The sequence below is a fragment of the Contarinia nasturtii genome, unplaced genomic scaffold (genome assembly GCF_009176525.2).
Source record: "Contarinia nasturtii isolate CC-2019 unplaced genomic scaffold, AAFC_CNas_1.1 Cnas_scaffold_1905, whole genome shotgun sequence".
NCBI lineage: Eukaryota > Metazoa > Arthropoda > Insecta > Diptera > Cecidomyiidae > Contarinia > Contarinia nasturtii.
The window spans coordinates 453,464-467,704 of record NW_022199235.1 but is presented as its reverse complement, the minus strand read 5'-3'; the positions used below and the strand labels follow the sequence as shown (position 1 = coordinate 467,704).

At 34.8% G+C, this 14,241-nt stretch overlaps 3 protein-coding genes across 3 annotated transcripts in view; 2 read left to right on the top strand and 1 right to left on the bottom strand.

The window, feature by feature from the left end:
- The first annotated feature begins 273 nt into the window (after positions 1–273).
- LOC116347483 (zinc finger protein 287-like) lies at positions 274–2,104 on the top strand. The gene is made up of 2 exons (XM_031778077.1): positions 274–376; positions 940–2,104. Exon 2 carries the CDS (start codon positions 947–949, stop codon positions 2,090–2,092), a length of 1,146 nt encoding a protein of 381 aa, XP_031633937.1. The 5' UTR covers positions 274–376; positions 940–946; the 3' UTR covers positions 2,093–2,104.
- Positions 2,105–2,736: 632 nt separating this feature from the next.
- LOC116347476 (zinc finger protein 34-like) lies at positions 2,737–4,690 on the top strand. The gene is made up of 2 exons (XM_031778066.1): positions 2,737–2,843; positions 3,454–4,690. The coding sequence occupies exon 2, from the start codon at positions 3,461–3,463 to the stop codon at positions 4,613–4,615; it is 1,155 nt and encodes a 384-aa protein (XP_031633926.1). The 5' UTR covers positions 2,737–2,843; positions 3,454–3,460; the 3' UTR covers positions 4,616–4,690.
- Positions 4,691–13,712: 9,022 nt separating this feature from the next.
- LOC116347448 (zinc finger protein 271-like) overlaps positions 13,713–14,241 on the bottom strand; it is a 3,800-nt gene continuing 3,271 nt past the window's right edge. Inside the window, 1 exon segment of the mRNA XM_031778026.1 lies at positions 13,713–14,218. Coding sequence (XP_031633886.1) covers positions 13,713–14,218 — 506 coding nt within the window.

The window sequence follows — 14,241 nt, the reverse complement described above, 5'->3', positions numbered from 1 at the left end:
AGTGTAATGATCATTCGTCTGACCGAGAAAAGATAACATTTTTCCAGTCACCATTACATTTTGACTAGAAAATCTTATCCAAAGTGTAAACAATAAATTTACACGAAGAAATATATTCAAAACAATGAATTCTTGAATGAATTACTAAATACAAATGAAAATTTAAATGAATCAGAATCAATTTAAAAGTAGTAAACTTCATGCTTATGTCAAAAGTCAGGCAGAACAACGAGAGCAGTACGATGCACAAAGCCACTTATATCAGTCGTGTTGGAGCTGTCAACGAAAGTAGATCGTGAACAAAAATTGGTCATTCAAAGGAAAAGCATGTGTTAAAACGATTTCAGTCGTCACTGAGGCATTAGTAAACGGAAGGGTAAATAATATTTACTAAATATCGAAAAATATATTTTTGACTTGGTCCATTTGGAGTTTCGACCATTGGAAAAATTTGAAAAAAGTTAGAAGGTTTAGGCCATTTGAAACACTAACCTCATTAGTTTATTACAAAATGGTTATGGTTTGCTTTTTTACCGCTTTGTGTTGCCTCCCGATGGCTTGTGATTGCATAAAATTAGAATAATATCAAGCAAATCGATTCACAGATATTTGTGTAGTATTTTTATTTCGTTTCTGTTTATGTTCATTTTCTGATTCGTTAATGATTTCTGGGAAATTTCTTTGGGCTTTTGATGATTTACGTGGTGGCCCTCTTTGACATTCTCTGTTGTGATCTTTTGTTGTACTGAATAAATTATAGAATATTATAACTAATTGAGTTTATATTTAACGAATTAACGATATTGGAGCTAGTATTGGAATGTTCAATGAACATTGTCAATCACAAAAAAATTATAAGAAAACACAAAAACAATCACAATTGACCAAACCAAAACTAACCTCACATTTATATCAATTGATCTTGTCTCTATCAAATAGGACCACGATGAATCCGTATCAAACAAAAGATGCTTTAGGTGGAAGAGCTGAGCACAAATACCAACGCAAAGGAAGACACTCACAAGTCAAAATCAAAGAAGAAGTTGATGTTAAAGTGGAGCCAGGAGATGGTGTTGATCTGATTGCATACCCACCGTTGTCACCATTATCACCAGTTGAAGCCGGCGCTACTATTAAATCGGAAAGCGAAAGTGATAGCGAGTATGTGCCATACGATGCTGACTATGTTAAATACGAGATCAAATCGGAGGAAGAGGAATGTTTGAAGAAAAAGCATGATGAAGCACCGAAGGAAAGCACAAACGAAGGTGTAAATTATAATCCGATTCGCGATGATTTATGCGATGAAAGACCAAATTCAAGCAACAATCGTGAACAGCATGCAAAAGGAAAGAAGCCAAAATGCGGAAAATCAAAGGGTTCCAAGAAACCATCGAATGGTCGAGCCACCATTGGACAGAAAAAGCACAAATGTCATTTCTGTGATTATGTGACAAATCACAAACCAAATCTCACAAGACACATTCGAACGCATACGGGCGAAAAATCCTTCGAATGCGAAGTATGTGCCAAGGCTTTTGCACAGAAAAATGATTTGAATCGCCATAAGAAAATTCACGGTCCAAAACTTCCATTTCGTTGTTTGAAATGTGGTCATCGATACGAAGAAGAAGTTGAAAAACAATCTCATGAGGATGGATGTAACTATCGACGATACGAATGCTATCTCTGTGAATATAAATCCTTCAACAGTGGTCATTTAAAGTATCACATGCGATTGAAGCACACTGATGATAAACCATTTCAATGTGCTAATTGTGGAAAGAAATTCATTCACAAAGGTAATCTCAATAGGCATAAGTGCAAACCACGCCCATACCGTTGCACAAAATGTCATCGACCATTTGCAATAGAAGACGATAAGGATCAACATCAAGTGCAATGCAAACGTCGTTGCTATCAATGCTACCTTTGTAAAAATATCATGCAATATACAACGCATTTAACACTCCACATGCGTAACCATCACACAGGAGAAAAACCGTTTCCATGCAAATTGTGCAATGCTCGTTTTCCACTGCTTGGTGATGCCAATAAACATATGAAGAATATTCACGGTATGAAGAAGTGATCTATATAAAAACAAGTCAAATCAATCCATGAAACAAGTTCAACGATTTCTAATTATTAAAATGTATCTTCTGATCTTGATTTTTTGAAGAAATCAAACAGAATATTCAATGAATTACGAATATTAATTTGATTAATCAGGGAATGGAGAATTAAAAAGGTTAAATGAAATTAACAACTTCAATTAACTTGAACAAAATAAAGATATTTTTCCTAAAAACTTGAATGTTTCATTTCAAATACATTTCATATATTTCCAAAGGAGAATGTCACTCACAAGGTAATCGATTAATATTGACAAATTAACAGAAAAATGAAGTAAGTTCTATGATTTCAATCTAAAGCAATAGTTCTTTTTGAGACTTCAATATTTCTTATTTTTTTGTTTTTTAAACGTTTCCAAAATGAATAAAATGATCTAAATCGATTCAAATATGCACAAGAAACTGGAACAAATGGAATGAAAATAGCTAAAATTTATCGCACACCGGACTGAAAATTTACTTTTTCAAGTCTCAATATTAAATAAATTCAATCGAATATGAAGTAGCTTTACGATAACTTCATGCTGATGGTAAATGTCAAAAAAAGGCCGAACAAGGAAAGCGCTAGTCAGCACAAAACCATACATGTCAGTCGAGTTATAGCTGTCATCGTAAGAGCATAGAAGAAGCAATTGATTTAAGGAATCACGTGTTAGATCGTTTCTAATCGTTTAATTCAATTGTTCTTGAATTCAAGTGATCGGAAGGGTAAATATCGAGTAAAGCATGTCTTATTTATAGATTTTTATTTCATTTTTGTTGGATATCAAGCTGACTTTTGAAGTGTACTTATATTGTGAATAATTAAAAGCCGAAAATAATTTCAACTTCATAAATTCTAACCTCAGTTTTTGGTTACAAAGAAATAAATCCATATAATTTCAATTAAGTCGTTCGCTTGTGTTAGATCAATTAAGTCAAATATCAGCAAGGAAAATTCGTCAATCTTTCGTGAAAAATTTTGATTGCATTTCGGATCTCAATTCAAATTTTTGTTGTTCATTAATTTGATTCATTCTCGATTTTCTGGGAAATTCATTACGCCTTTTCTAACACAAGGTTGCTTTCTTTAGGATTAATGATTGTGATCTTTTGTTACACTGCATAAATGAGCAAATCTATTGATAAATTGATGTAGATTTCGTTAATCATGAGAAACACTGATTTTCGGAACAATATTTGTCCAAGTTCATTGTACAAAGGATCTTGCTAACTAACAATAAATTATTTATAATCTTTATTAGAAAACACAAGAGCAATTGCCCAAATGAAAACTAACCCCACATTTATATCAATTGATTTTCTCTCTAACAAATAGGGCCACGATGAATCCGTATCAAACAAAAGGTGCTTTAGGTGGAAGAGCTAAGCGCAAATACCAACGCAAAGGAAGACACTCACAAGTCAAAATCAAAGAAGAAGTTGATGTAAAAGTGGAGCCAGGAGATGGTGTTGATCTGATTGCATACCCACCGTTGTCACCACAATCACCAGTCAAAGCCGGCGCTACGATAAAATCGGAAAGCGAAAGTGATGGCGAGTATGTGCCATACGATGCTGACTGTGTGAAGGACGAGATCAAATCGGAGGAAGGGGAATGTTTGAAGAAAAAGCATGATGAAGCACCGAAGGCAAGCACAAACGAAGGTGGAAATGATGATCCAATTGGCGATGATTTATGCGATGAAAGACCAAACTCAAGCAACAATCGTGAACAGCATGCAAAAGGAAAGAAGCCAAAAGGCGGAAAATCAAAGGGTTCCAAGAAACCATCGAATGGTCGAGCCACCATTGGACAGAAAAAGCACAAATTTCATTTCTGTGATTATGTGACAAATCAAAAATCAAATCTCACAACACACATTCGAAGGCATACGGGCGAAAAGCCCTTTGAATGCGAAGTATGTGCCAAGGCTTTTACTCAAAAGAGCAATTTAAAAAGCCATAAGGAAATCCATGGTCCAAAATTTCCATTTCGATGTTTGAAATGTGGACATAGGTTCGCTGAAGAAACTGAAAAACAATCTCATGAGGATGGATGTAACCCACGACGATACGAATGCTATCTCTGTGAATACAAAACCTACAAATCCTTCCACCATGGTAATTTGAAGTATCACATGCGATTGAAGCACACTGGTGATAAACCATTTCAATGTGCTACTTGTGGAAAGAAATTCATTCACAAAGGTAATCTTAATAGGCATAAGTGCAAACCTCGCCCATACCGTTGCAAACAATGTCATCGACCATTTGCAAAAGAAGACGATAAGGATCAACATCAAGAACACTGCAAACGTCGTTGCTATCAATGCTACCTTTGTAAAAAGATCATGCAATATACAACGCATTTAACACTCCACATGCGTAACCATCACACAGGAGAAAAACCGTTTCCATGCAAATTGTGCAATGCTCGTTTTCCACTGCTTGGTACTGCCAATCAACATATGAAAAATATTCACGGTATGAAGAAGTGATCGTTCATCTATGTAAAGAAGTCAAATCAATCCGTAGAAGAAATGCAATAAATTTGAAACAGCCGAATTGTCAAATTAAACAAACATTTATTATTTTCATCAATTTCTAGGAATAATACATTAATTTGTGTGTTTTCCATGTTAAAGATGACTACAATGAATAAATCAAAATACTTAAATGTGAATACTTCTTTGTTTTATTTCCTTACTATCTCGTATTTTTTTACACCTCGATATCTTACCAAAATAGTGTCATTTTAAATAGTGACCGTTTCTGGCTTATAATGAAATTAAATTTCAAAATGAAGCGAACGCATAAAATTTTATTTCCCTGGAGGATGGTTGTCGGAAAAAATCAAGTAGAAAATATCGGTTGCAAGCGATTAACCAATAATCGTAAATATCCGCGTGTGCCGTACCAAATGGCAAAACTTTCCGACTATTTCAAGACAAACAAAACTAAAATTTAAGTATAATGAGAATGGGTGGCGCAAATATTGTCTGGCCCAAATCGTAATCGTTACCAAATTACGGTTGGTTTTATCTTGTATGTTACTGCCTGAATGTGTTTGTAGCGTGGATGTTGATAACGATAATGACCATCGAAAATACTTCGATGGCTTCATTTCAACCGACAAATCTCAACCATTCATTAAATTAAAAAAAAGGAATTGCCGGAATTAAACAAATAACAATAACAATAAACGCGAATAATTAGTCGGAATGTTCCGATTCCTGCTGGATGAACCTCGAATACAATGCTGTTCTGATTACGTTTGACGCTTTCATAAGTTGCGCCGAACGCAGTTGCGTTCCGGTCAAATACAAGCACAATGCGATGGAGGCAAACAAAATTAATATTGAATCTATCAACGTCATTCAACCGACATTCTTCATTGGGTGGAGGAGAGAATTTCGACGCCGTTGAGTTTCTAAGAAAAATCGCACTTTTCACATTGTTTGAATCACTTGTGGCCTCAACATTTTTCAATTGATTTGCACACAAGATTTTGCTCATTTCGAATTCTGACAACGGACTGATGAGAAATTGATGAATCAACCTTTAGCGAAATCCTCTCTCAACCAACAATCCGGAATATTCATACAAAAATATGTAATTCTCTCTCTCTTTGCTCCCTTTTCCTTCTCTGCTTGCATAAAATTTGCATTCAATTTTCCATATCTCTTACCATTTTTTATGCCATTGATCGATTCCCAATTTCCCATTTATAGAAATGAATGTGCATTGTGCGTGTATGTTTTGTTTGGAATTGTTATTCATAATAGTAAACAACTAAAATATTCACATTTTTGTAGCCTACGCCCGCGTTTGCATTAATCTCTATCTGTGTCTCCCTCTCACTTTCAGTGGGCAGAATGTTATTTATGTGAATTTAGTTTGCATGTCATTTGATAAGTATGACGAATACTCGGAATTTTTTTCCCCCGCTCAAAAGGCTAAGATTAGCACATTTAATAAAATCCGTGAATTATTCTCAATGAATTCGTCAAAAATAAAAATTTCTGATTTCGTTCCAATTTGTTAAAAAGTAGAAAAGTCAAAAAGTTTTCGAAACAAATCAAGTTATCGCCCATTTCTACGCCAATCACAGTTTTTCTACTAATTCATCGTACTTGTTCCTGGTTTTTTTTTTTCACATTGCCACATTTCACAGTGGTTTTATTTTCTCCAATTTTTGCCGTGTCACTTTGTCGTTATTTATTTTATTGATGTTTGCGTTGGAGTGACCTGGCAGTTGCTTTTGTTAACAGAATCCAGCAAAAAAATGATTTGGTTGTTTTTCGATGCTCGGCAAAATTGAATGCGCATTGATATGTCGTTGGATTTGAGGGAACGGCGGGGCTAGTGATACAAAAATGCGTTTGACACACATCAATTCGAACCAAAACGAACAAAATCCAACTAGTTTCGTTTTTTTTTTGAATTCAAATGAGGCTTTCGACCTGAAATGGAGGCAGATATTTTGGTGAATTTTCATAAAGAGTATTATACAATAACAGCCACACTGTGACAGTGTACATTGTATCGAATAATGAATCCTTTTTTTGCCAAACGGTCACATTCTTTTTACATACCACAGATTTAGTGTGTAGAGAGATTGAAATATTTTTTTTGGAGTAAAACGCAAAACTAATACGAAAGTGGAAGCTCTGCTTTGGAATCGGCTTCTATAAATTGAGCTACTCTAAATCATTCGGAAAGCTCCGAATCATGTAAAAATATGTTTCTTTGGTGAATTGTGCGTGTACATCAACGCTAGCAACAGCGAAGGCCACTGTTTTCCATAAAATGGTAAGCTATTGGTGTGGAATGAGAAATATTACACCAATCACATTTCTCAACTTTGATAATGAGCACGGATCATTTTGTTCCAGTTTTTAACAATTATTATCATGAGCTATGTCGGCCTCATCAATGAACAAAGAAAATAAATAAAAATTTAAACAACAAGTTAACGAATAACTCGAGAATGTACGATCGTACTCCCTCGTAAAAAAATCTCTTCTTCACTTTCGCTTTTATACGAAACACGGAATTGTGATCCATTTAAAAAAAATTCGAGCTCTTTTGATTGTATTGTGCAAACGAAGTGCTAAAAGAAATCGAGAACAAGAAATAAAAGGATTTTTTTTTGGATCGAGTGGTTGACTTTGGGTTTATGACTGGAAAAGTTTACTCGTTGAGAGCGAAAGATATGGAGACCGAAACAGAGCAAAAGAGAAAAAGAAACAAAGCGAGCAAGTGAAAGAGACAAAAAAGCTAGAGAAGAGCGATGGAAGAAAGAAAAACTCCAAGAAAAAGATGAAGAGAGAAATGGAATGCAAGTGTGAATGAGAATGATTTTAGTATTCGTGGCCTTCATTTGCGCCGGGATTTGTTAGTGCAACTGCGATGAATAGACATTAATCACATCAAATGCATAGAGCAAGTGGAACAAAACCATAAAAACATTCCACAGCGTTCTAGATTTCACAACGAACGAAAAAACGACAACTGAATTTCAAACAAAACAACAAAATGATTGGAATGAATATGAAGCAAACGACAAAGTGAGGAGATAAAAGCGAGCGGCGACAAGAGAGAGAGAGAGAGATAAAAAGATACATAGATAAAAAAAGCATGTGAGCGGTGGTGTTTCTCTTATGCGGCACGGACAAGATTAGAGATGTGAGTTTTGAAAATGCATATTGCATGTGCACATCATCTGCATCATCCGACTGAATGGCAATGACGACAACACGATGGCCATGCTGAAAAACTGTAGTTAGTCATTGAATACGCTGTGATTTCGTGTGTTGTACAGACAATTACTTTACAAGCGTTTGCAAAACTGTTGTTCATAAAATCCATTATACAACGGCAATAAACAAAGAGCGACGCGATACAACAAACTAACGAAGCGGGAGGAGATGCGAAAGGGGAATGTGCACGAGGCCGGGATGCGAACAAGTAATACTTATAAAAAAACAACAACAGCCATTCAATTCAAAACAAGTGGAGCACTTACATAAATATACTGGAACACAACACACACTCACATGCCAAATTCATCGCGTTCAACAAAAATCGAAATCACACGAACGAACGATGAGATAGATAGACCGAAAGAAGCAGAGGGAGGGAAGAGCGAGAGATAGAAACAGAAAAAAGCGAATGCAAAGTGCAACACAACACAAAAAGGAAATCACAATGACACATTTAATGAAAGCGGATTTTCAATTTTATTTATTTTACATTTATTCCGTTCGTTTCATTTCAAACATTTTTTTTCGTTCGTTCATCGTTTTGCATGCTCATCCTCATTTTTATATACACTAAAAACATGGCTCTCAGCTCATTCAGCTCATCCCGTTGATGGGCTTTTCCTTGTCATTTGCGTTTTTGTACATTTATTTTGGCCTGATGAAAAACATGAACACGCATACATCGATTTGGTATTAGGATTGAACAACATGACACTAAAATGCCATACATTTTGAATGAATTTAACGGGCGAACCAAAAAGAACAAAACGGAATTTGTCATGATTTTGATACGTTAGAAAATGTCGTTGTTTCTGCAGTTTTCTTCAAACTTCATTTGCAATTGTTTGTTCGGATGATGTTGGTGTCTCATTTTAAATTTTTCTGTCACAAAAATCAACATTTTCATTCATTTCACCCGATAAATTTCGTATCTCTGTTCAATCTTTAATTTCGCCATTCGTTTTAGTTCACTGTTTGTTTTTTTCGATAGTAAAGCCAACGATGTTTTCGATTCATTCGAATCAAGTCCATTCCAATTGTGAAAAAAATACGTTACCATTTTAGCTCGGGTGCACGGCGTTTCCATTAGTTTAACGAGAATAATCCAACACACATTTGTGATTAATTTTTTAAAGCAAACACACAATGAATAACAATGCGACTAACAAAATCGGCGCCATGGTAGTCACCACTCACGGTGAGAAGAAAAAAGCATCGAAACATAATCCAATTTGGATGGCTATATGTTTCGGGGTAGTTGTTTTTTTTTCTCCGGTGTGTGCACTTTTGATTTGTATATGAAAAACCCGAAACAAATCCAAATTTTAATGGCCATCCATAGAAACATCGAAAATAAAAATATTTCAACTTGATTTCGCGCGGCATGCGCATCTTTTTTTTGTTGCACAACGATTTCAATCGAAATGGATTTGAATGTTAGTTCATTTTTTCTGTGATCGAGAATGAACAACATGTTTTTAAAATGTTTAGTTCTTAGTTCATCAATTTTTCATAATCAAAGAGCAAAAAAATGCAGCATTTTTACGCACAAGTCACACAGTTTGTATATAAATCATATGACATCAATATCCATTGCAGTGGAATTGACAAAACAGATCTGATTGAGGGAAAAAATAATCATACCCTCCTGACAAAGTATTCAAGAATTTTTTACGCCATTTTTTGGGCAAATTCAATATGGTTTCAGGTGAAATGTGCCGTTTTTTCTGGATAAATTCTGAACATTGTCCGAAAATTCGATTGGAATTTGGAAAGGCTGTGATTCTTTTGACTAGCATATGAGGATTCTTGCTATTTAGAAAAACACTTTGTAAGAGTAACATGCACAGGAGGTATAAAACGGACAAATGCAAAATGTTCATACTTTTTGGAGTATGTCCGATTTTTGATTTGGAACGGACGGAAATTTTGCGAAATAACGACTTTAAAAGAGAGACGGACGGAAGGATGGACAATGATTTGACTACTTTTAGTCCTTCCTGATTTTCCGGATGATTTTTCCAGCAACTGTAAAAAATGATTCGCATATTGAAACTAAATTACCATCTTGTAGGCTACAACTTATAGGAGAATTCAAATTTTTGAATTTTATAAAAGCCAATCGAATGCTCTATTGAACGCTAGGGGGTAGACACGTGAAATAGGATTAGACTTTTACTGTAAAAATTCGAGAAATTAAAGTGGAATAGGTAATTCAGTAACTGGATTCACATGGATTCACTAATACCATGTATGGAATAGCGAAAATGGGTTAGATTCAATGTTTTTGTAATCGATAGTACAGAATTTGATCAAAGCATTGAACTTGTTGTGAGATAGTAATTTGTTCTTTTTTGAAAAAAATTTTTGTTCAAAAGTCGATTACAAATTTACAAAACAATAGATTAGACCTGCTCAAAATTTGATTTATGAAAAAAATAATTTGAATTATCAATAACAAAATGTCATACTCCAGTGTCGATAAATAAGTTTTCAACAAAGTGAATAGCGGCGAAATGTGACATCATATTTGACAATGAAATGACGGATTGGTGGAATAGTAGGATTAGTGTGGAATCATGGTTTAATCGTTTGTGTTTCCCCCTAGATTGAACGAAATGTAGCTAAATAATCAGAAAATGTTTGTCAGTAGGGAAGCGTATTGAGGTTCATATAAATTGCAAAAGCTTTTGATTCATTACATCGAAAGGAAGTTGTATGGCTTTGAATAGTCTCTTACAATAAATGTTTCGATATAAACTTGTTGATATAGAGTTTGATCAAGTTCAATAAAGAATGAGAACGGAAAAGCGACAAAAGAGAAGAAATGAGATAGACAGAAGGAGACAGGGCGAGAATATAAGAATAGGACATTGGAGAGAAAGTGGAAGAAAGGGAACGGTTAAAGACAGATACAGAGTGTAGAAAGAAGTAACCAAGACATTTTCTCATATAAAATAATTTAAAACTGTCAGTTGTCAAAAGGGAAAATATGCAGCCGATATGCACAAATGAATAGTGATCTGTTGGGATAATGTGGCTCTCTCTCTCTCTCTCTTTTTCTGTGAGTGTGTGTTCATTGTGTTAGATGGCGAACAGTGTATGTTAATAAATAAAAATGTATCGACCCAAATTCACAAAATGTAACGAAAACAAAGGAATAATTCCCTTTTGACCTTCTTCGATGTGCATATATGCGGCTGGATTGAAACAAAAGCCATCACTGCAAAAGCAACGTCTTCTACATTGGAATTGATTCTATTTTACAATTCATAAATGGAAGAAAATCCGGAGTAGAGAGGATATGAGAATATGGCGATATGAATATATGTTCAAAATATAAAAGGAGAAAATCACTGGTGCATAGATGGTATACAAAATGTTGCACAATATTATTCGACATTTTTGCATCGATTTCCATTACTTTTGCTTATGAACATCCGACACATTGAATCTCATGTTGTCTCTCGTTCTCTTTATCTACTTCACTCGTCTTCTATTCTTCTTAGCTCGATTCTTCTTTGTTTTGGTTTTTTTCTACTCGCAAGAGAAGCACCAAAGAGAGGTTCTCTTTTATTCTTTTCTATCTTCCTTCCTCTCTCTTTCTTACTCCGTATGTCTCTTTTCCTCACTCTTCCTCTTCACAACACTCTTTGCAGCACACGATGCATCGACCGATGAAAAAGCTTACAAAATTAAGACGAACTATGTTGTTCGAAAGATGAAGTTTTATTCAATCGATTCGATCGAAATTGTGTGCATTTGTATGAATGCCGGATGTGAGCTTCGAAGCGAAACAATAAACTCAAAGCATTCGAAAAATATGAAACAAGAAAATTGTCAGCTCTTTTTGTGTGTTCTTTTTTTACTCTCTCTCTCTCTCTCCCATTCTGTGCATGTTCTTGCTTACGCGTTCTGGCATTATTGTTGACAATGAGGACGTTCAGTTGATCGTAGCGAATCAGTTCACATAGATTTCAAATGGAAATAGATTGAAAATCTGTTTATGCCTGGTTGCATGCATATCAAAATTGTTGCCGATTCACCGGGATGCAATGTGCCCGAAAGTGTGTATGTCGTGAATGTCGGATAACTTGGATGCGCTTCATTTGGTTTCTCATCTATTGCGTTCATCATCATCTTGCTGAAAAAAAAAACTTGTTTTCTAACTTTTGTATTTCATTCTCTTAACTGCTGCTGTTGCCGTTCTTTTTTTTTTGTTCTTCTGCTTAGCACCTAAGGAGTTTTTAGCCGAATAGTGAGAGTTATATGATAGAGTTTCGATTGATTTTCGAAGCACCAACCAGTTTGATTGCATTGTTATTGTGCAATTTTGTAAATTGATCGACTCTGCCAATCAATTAGCAACCAGTTGAAAAAGTTTTCGTTTCGTCTTTCAGTGAGCTTCAAAAACGAGGCGTTAATCATGGATAAATTGAAATACCTGTCGAACACACAAAATTCTAATCAACAAAATATGCTGCGAGACGTTCAACGGAAAACTACACGTATCCATCAAACATGAGTTGTGCGGAGAATTTGAATTTATGTATGTGTGTATGTGCGCATCATCATCAATCAAAAATTGAAACAAAAACTGCTTCGAGGCACTTGTGCATACATCTTTCTCTTACTGAACAATATATTATTGAAGTGTGTGCATTTTGCAAACGAAATTGTTCAGCTTAATGCTGCCAACGACAAAAACCACATAAATTCGCTACATTGTGTGTGTGTGTATGCAGAAATTTCGCAACGGAGAAATTTGTAACGTACCTTTTGTTGTCAAATGTCAATAACGAAAATTGCCGTTTCTGCATATATTCCGAGCCAAAAACCGCAATTACTTTGTATGATGATGAAGTTTACCTACACTTGTATTTTGATTCAATTAAACCATCACAAAGAAGACACTGCATGTCAGGCATTGCTGCCTGCCTGCCTGCTGCGGAACTTAACACACATGCCATGCATGCATGCTCTGATACATTTAGGTCGTCGTCGTGTATTATAATGAATATGCAGTCTCACCAATGTAACAATGCAGTGAACAACCATAGTTAATAATATCTATTTCGTATTTTCATAATATTAAATTGTGTCAACAAAAATACTCAAAACTTAAAGCATTGTTCAGTACATGGTAAGTTTGTGAAATTGGAAATTGAAACAACATATACAGAGTTCATCAGATTAACGCAGTTTAGTCAAACAATTTAGATTTGATTAAGATAGGTCTTGTTTGATTAAAATATTACATTTTTACAAAAGGCGAAGATTATCAATGTGGTCGATGTAAGACATGCAGCGAAAAGCATTAAGAGTGAATGTTCAAAAATACGAAAAATTGAACGGGGGTCTATCTATCTAGTAAAACCAAAGTTTATGTGTGTGTTTTTCTGGTTGGAAGCTGAAAGACTGCGGATAAGATAAAATATATGAATATGCCTGAAAAAACTAAACAAACTAGATATCTTAGATCAAGATAACTTACACATGGATCAATTTTATTGCATTTTTACTTTTATACAAATATTGGTATATATTGAAAATCAATAACGCTATTCGATATGATTTTAACGAAAAGATTATAGTCATAATGATTCTTCTGTCTTACATTTTCCGTATGTTTGGTAATATATTTTTTATTGAGAACTAATTTATTCGCTTCTGACGATGATAACATTGATGCCATTTTCCCACAGTGTGTATTCTCATGTGAAATTTAAGTGTAGTCTTTTATTTTTGACTAATACTGATCTTTCCATATGCTTCGCTTTCAGTACTTTGAAATCCACAGTGACACTATGAACAGCAGAACAGGCCATCTTTATAACAAATTATGAGTCTTAATATGCCTAGAGAGATCACTCTTATTACCAAATCGCTACTTACACTGATCATATTTATATGGTTTTTCTCTGGTATGAGTTCTCATATGCTTAGTGAGACTACCCTTTTGACTAAATCGCTTCTTACACAGATCACATTTATATGGTTTTTCTCCAGTGTGACTTCGAATATGCCCAGTGAGATGACTCTTACGACTAAATCGTTTCTTACATTGATCACATTGATATGGTTTTACTCCAGTGTGAGTTCGAATATGCATAGTGAGATATCCACTTTGATTAAATTGCTTCTTACATTGATCACATTTATACGGTTTCGCTCCAGTATGTATTTTCATATGCGTTTCTAGTGCATTCTTTGCAAGAGTAACAAACTTCTTCTTATTTTCATCTCTGTTGCAAAGGTAGCACTCATATCGACGTCGTTCACAACCTCTTTCATGTGCTTCTTTTTCAATATTTTGTGAAAATCCACGATGACACCCTGAACAGTGGAACAGACTATCC

Coding starts and splice junctions, on each gene's coding strand:
- LOC116347483 (XM_031778077.1), top strand. CDS start 947: ATGAATCCGTATCAAACAAAAGATGCTTTAGGTGGAAGAGCTGAGCAC.
- LOC116347476 (XM_031778066.1), top strand. CDS start 3,461: ATGAATCCGTATCAAACAAAAGGTGCTTTAGGTGGAAGAGCTAAGCGC.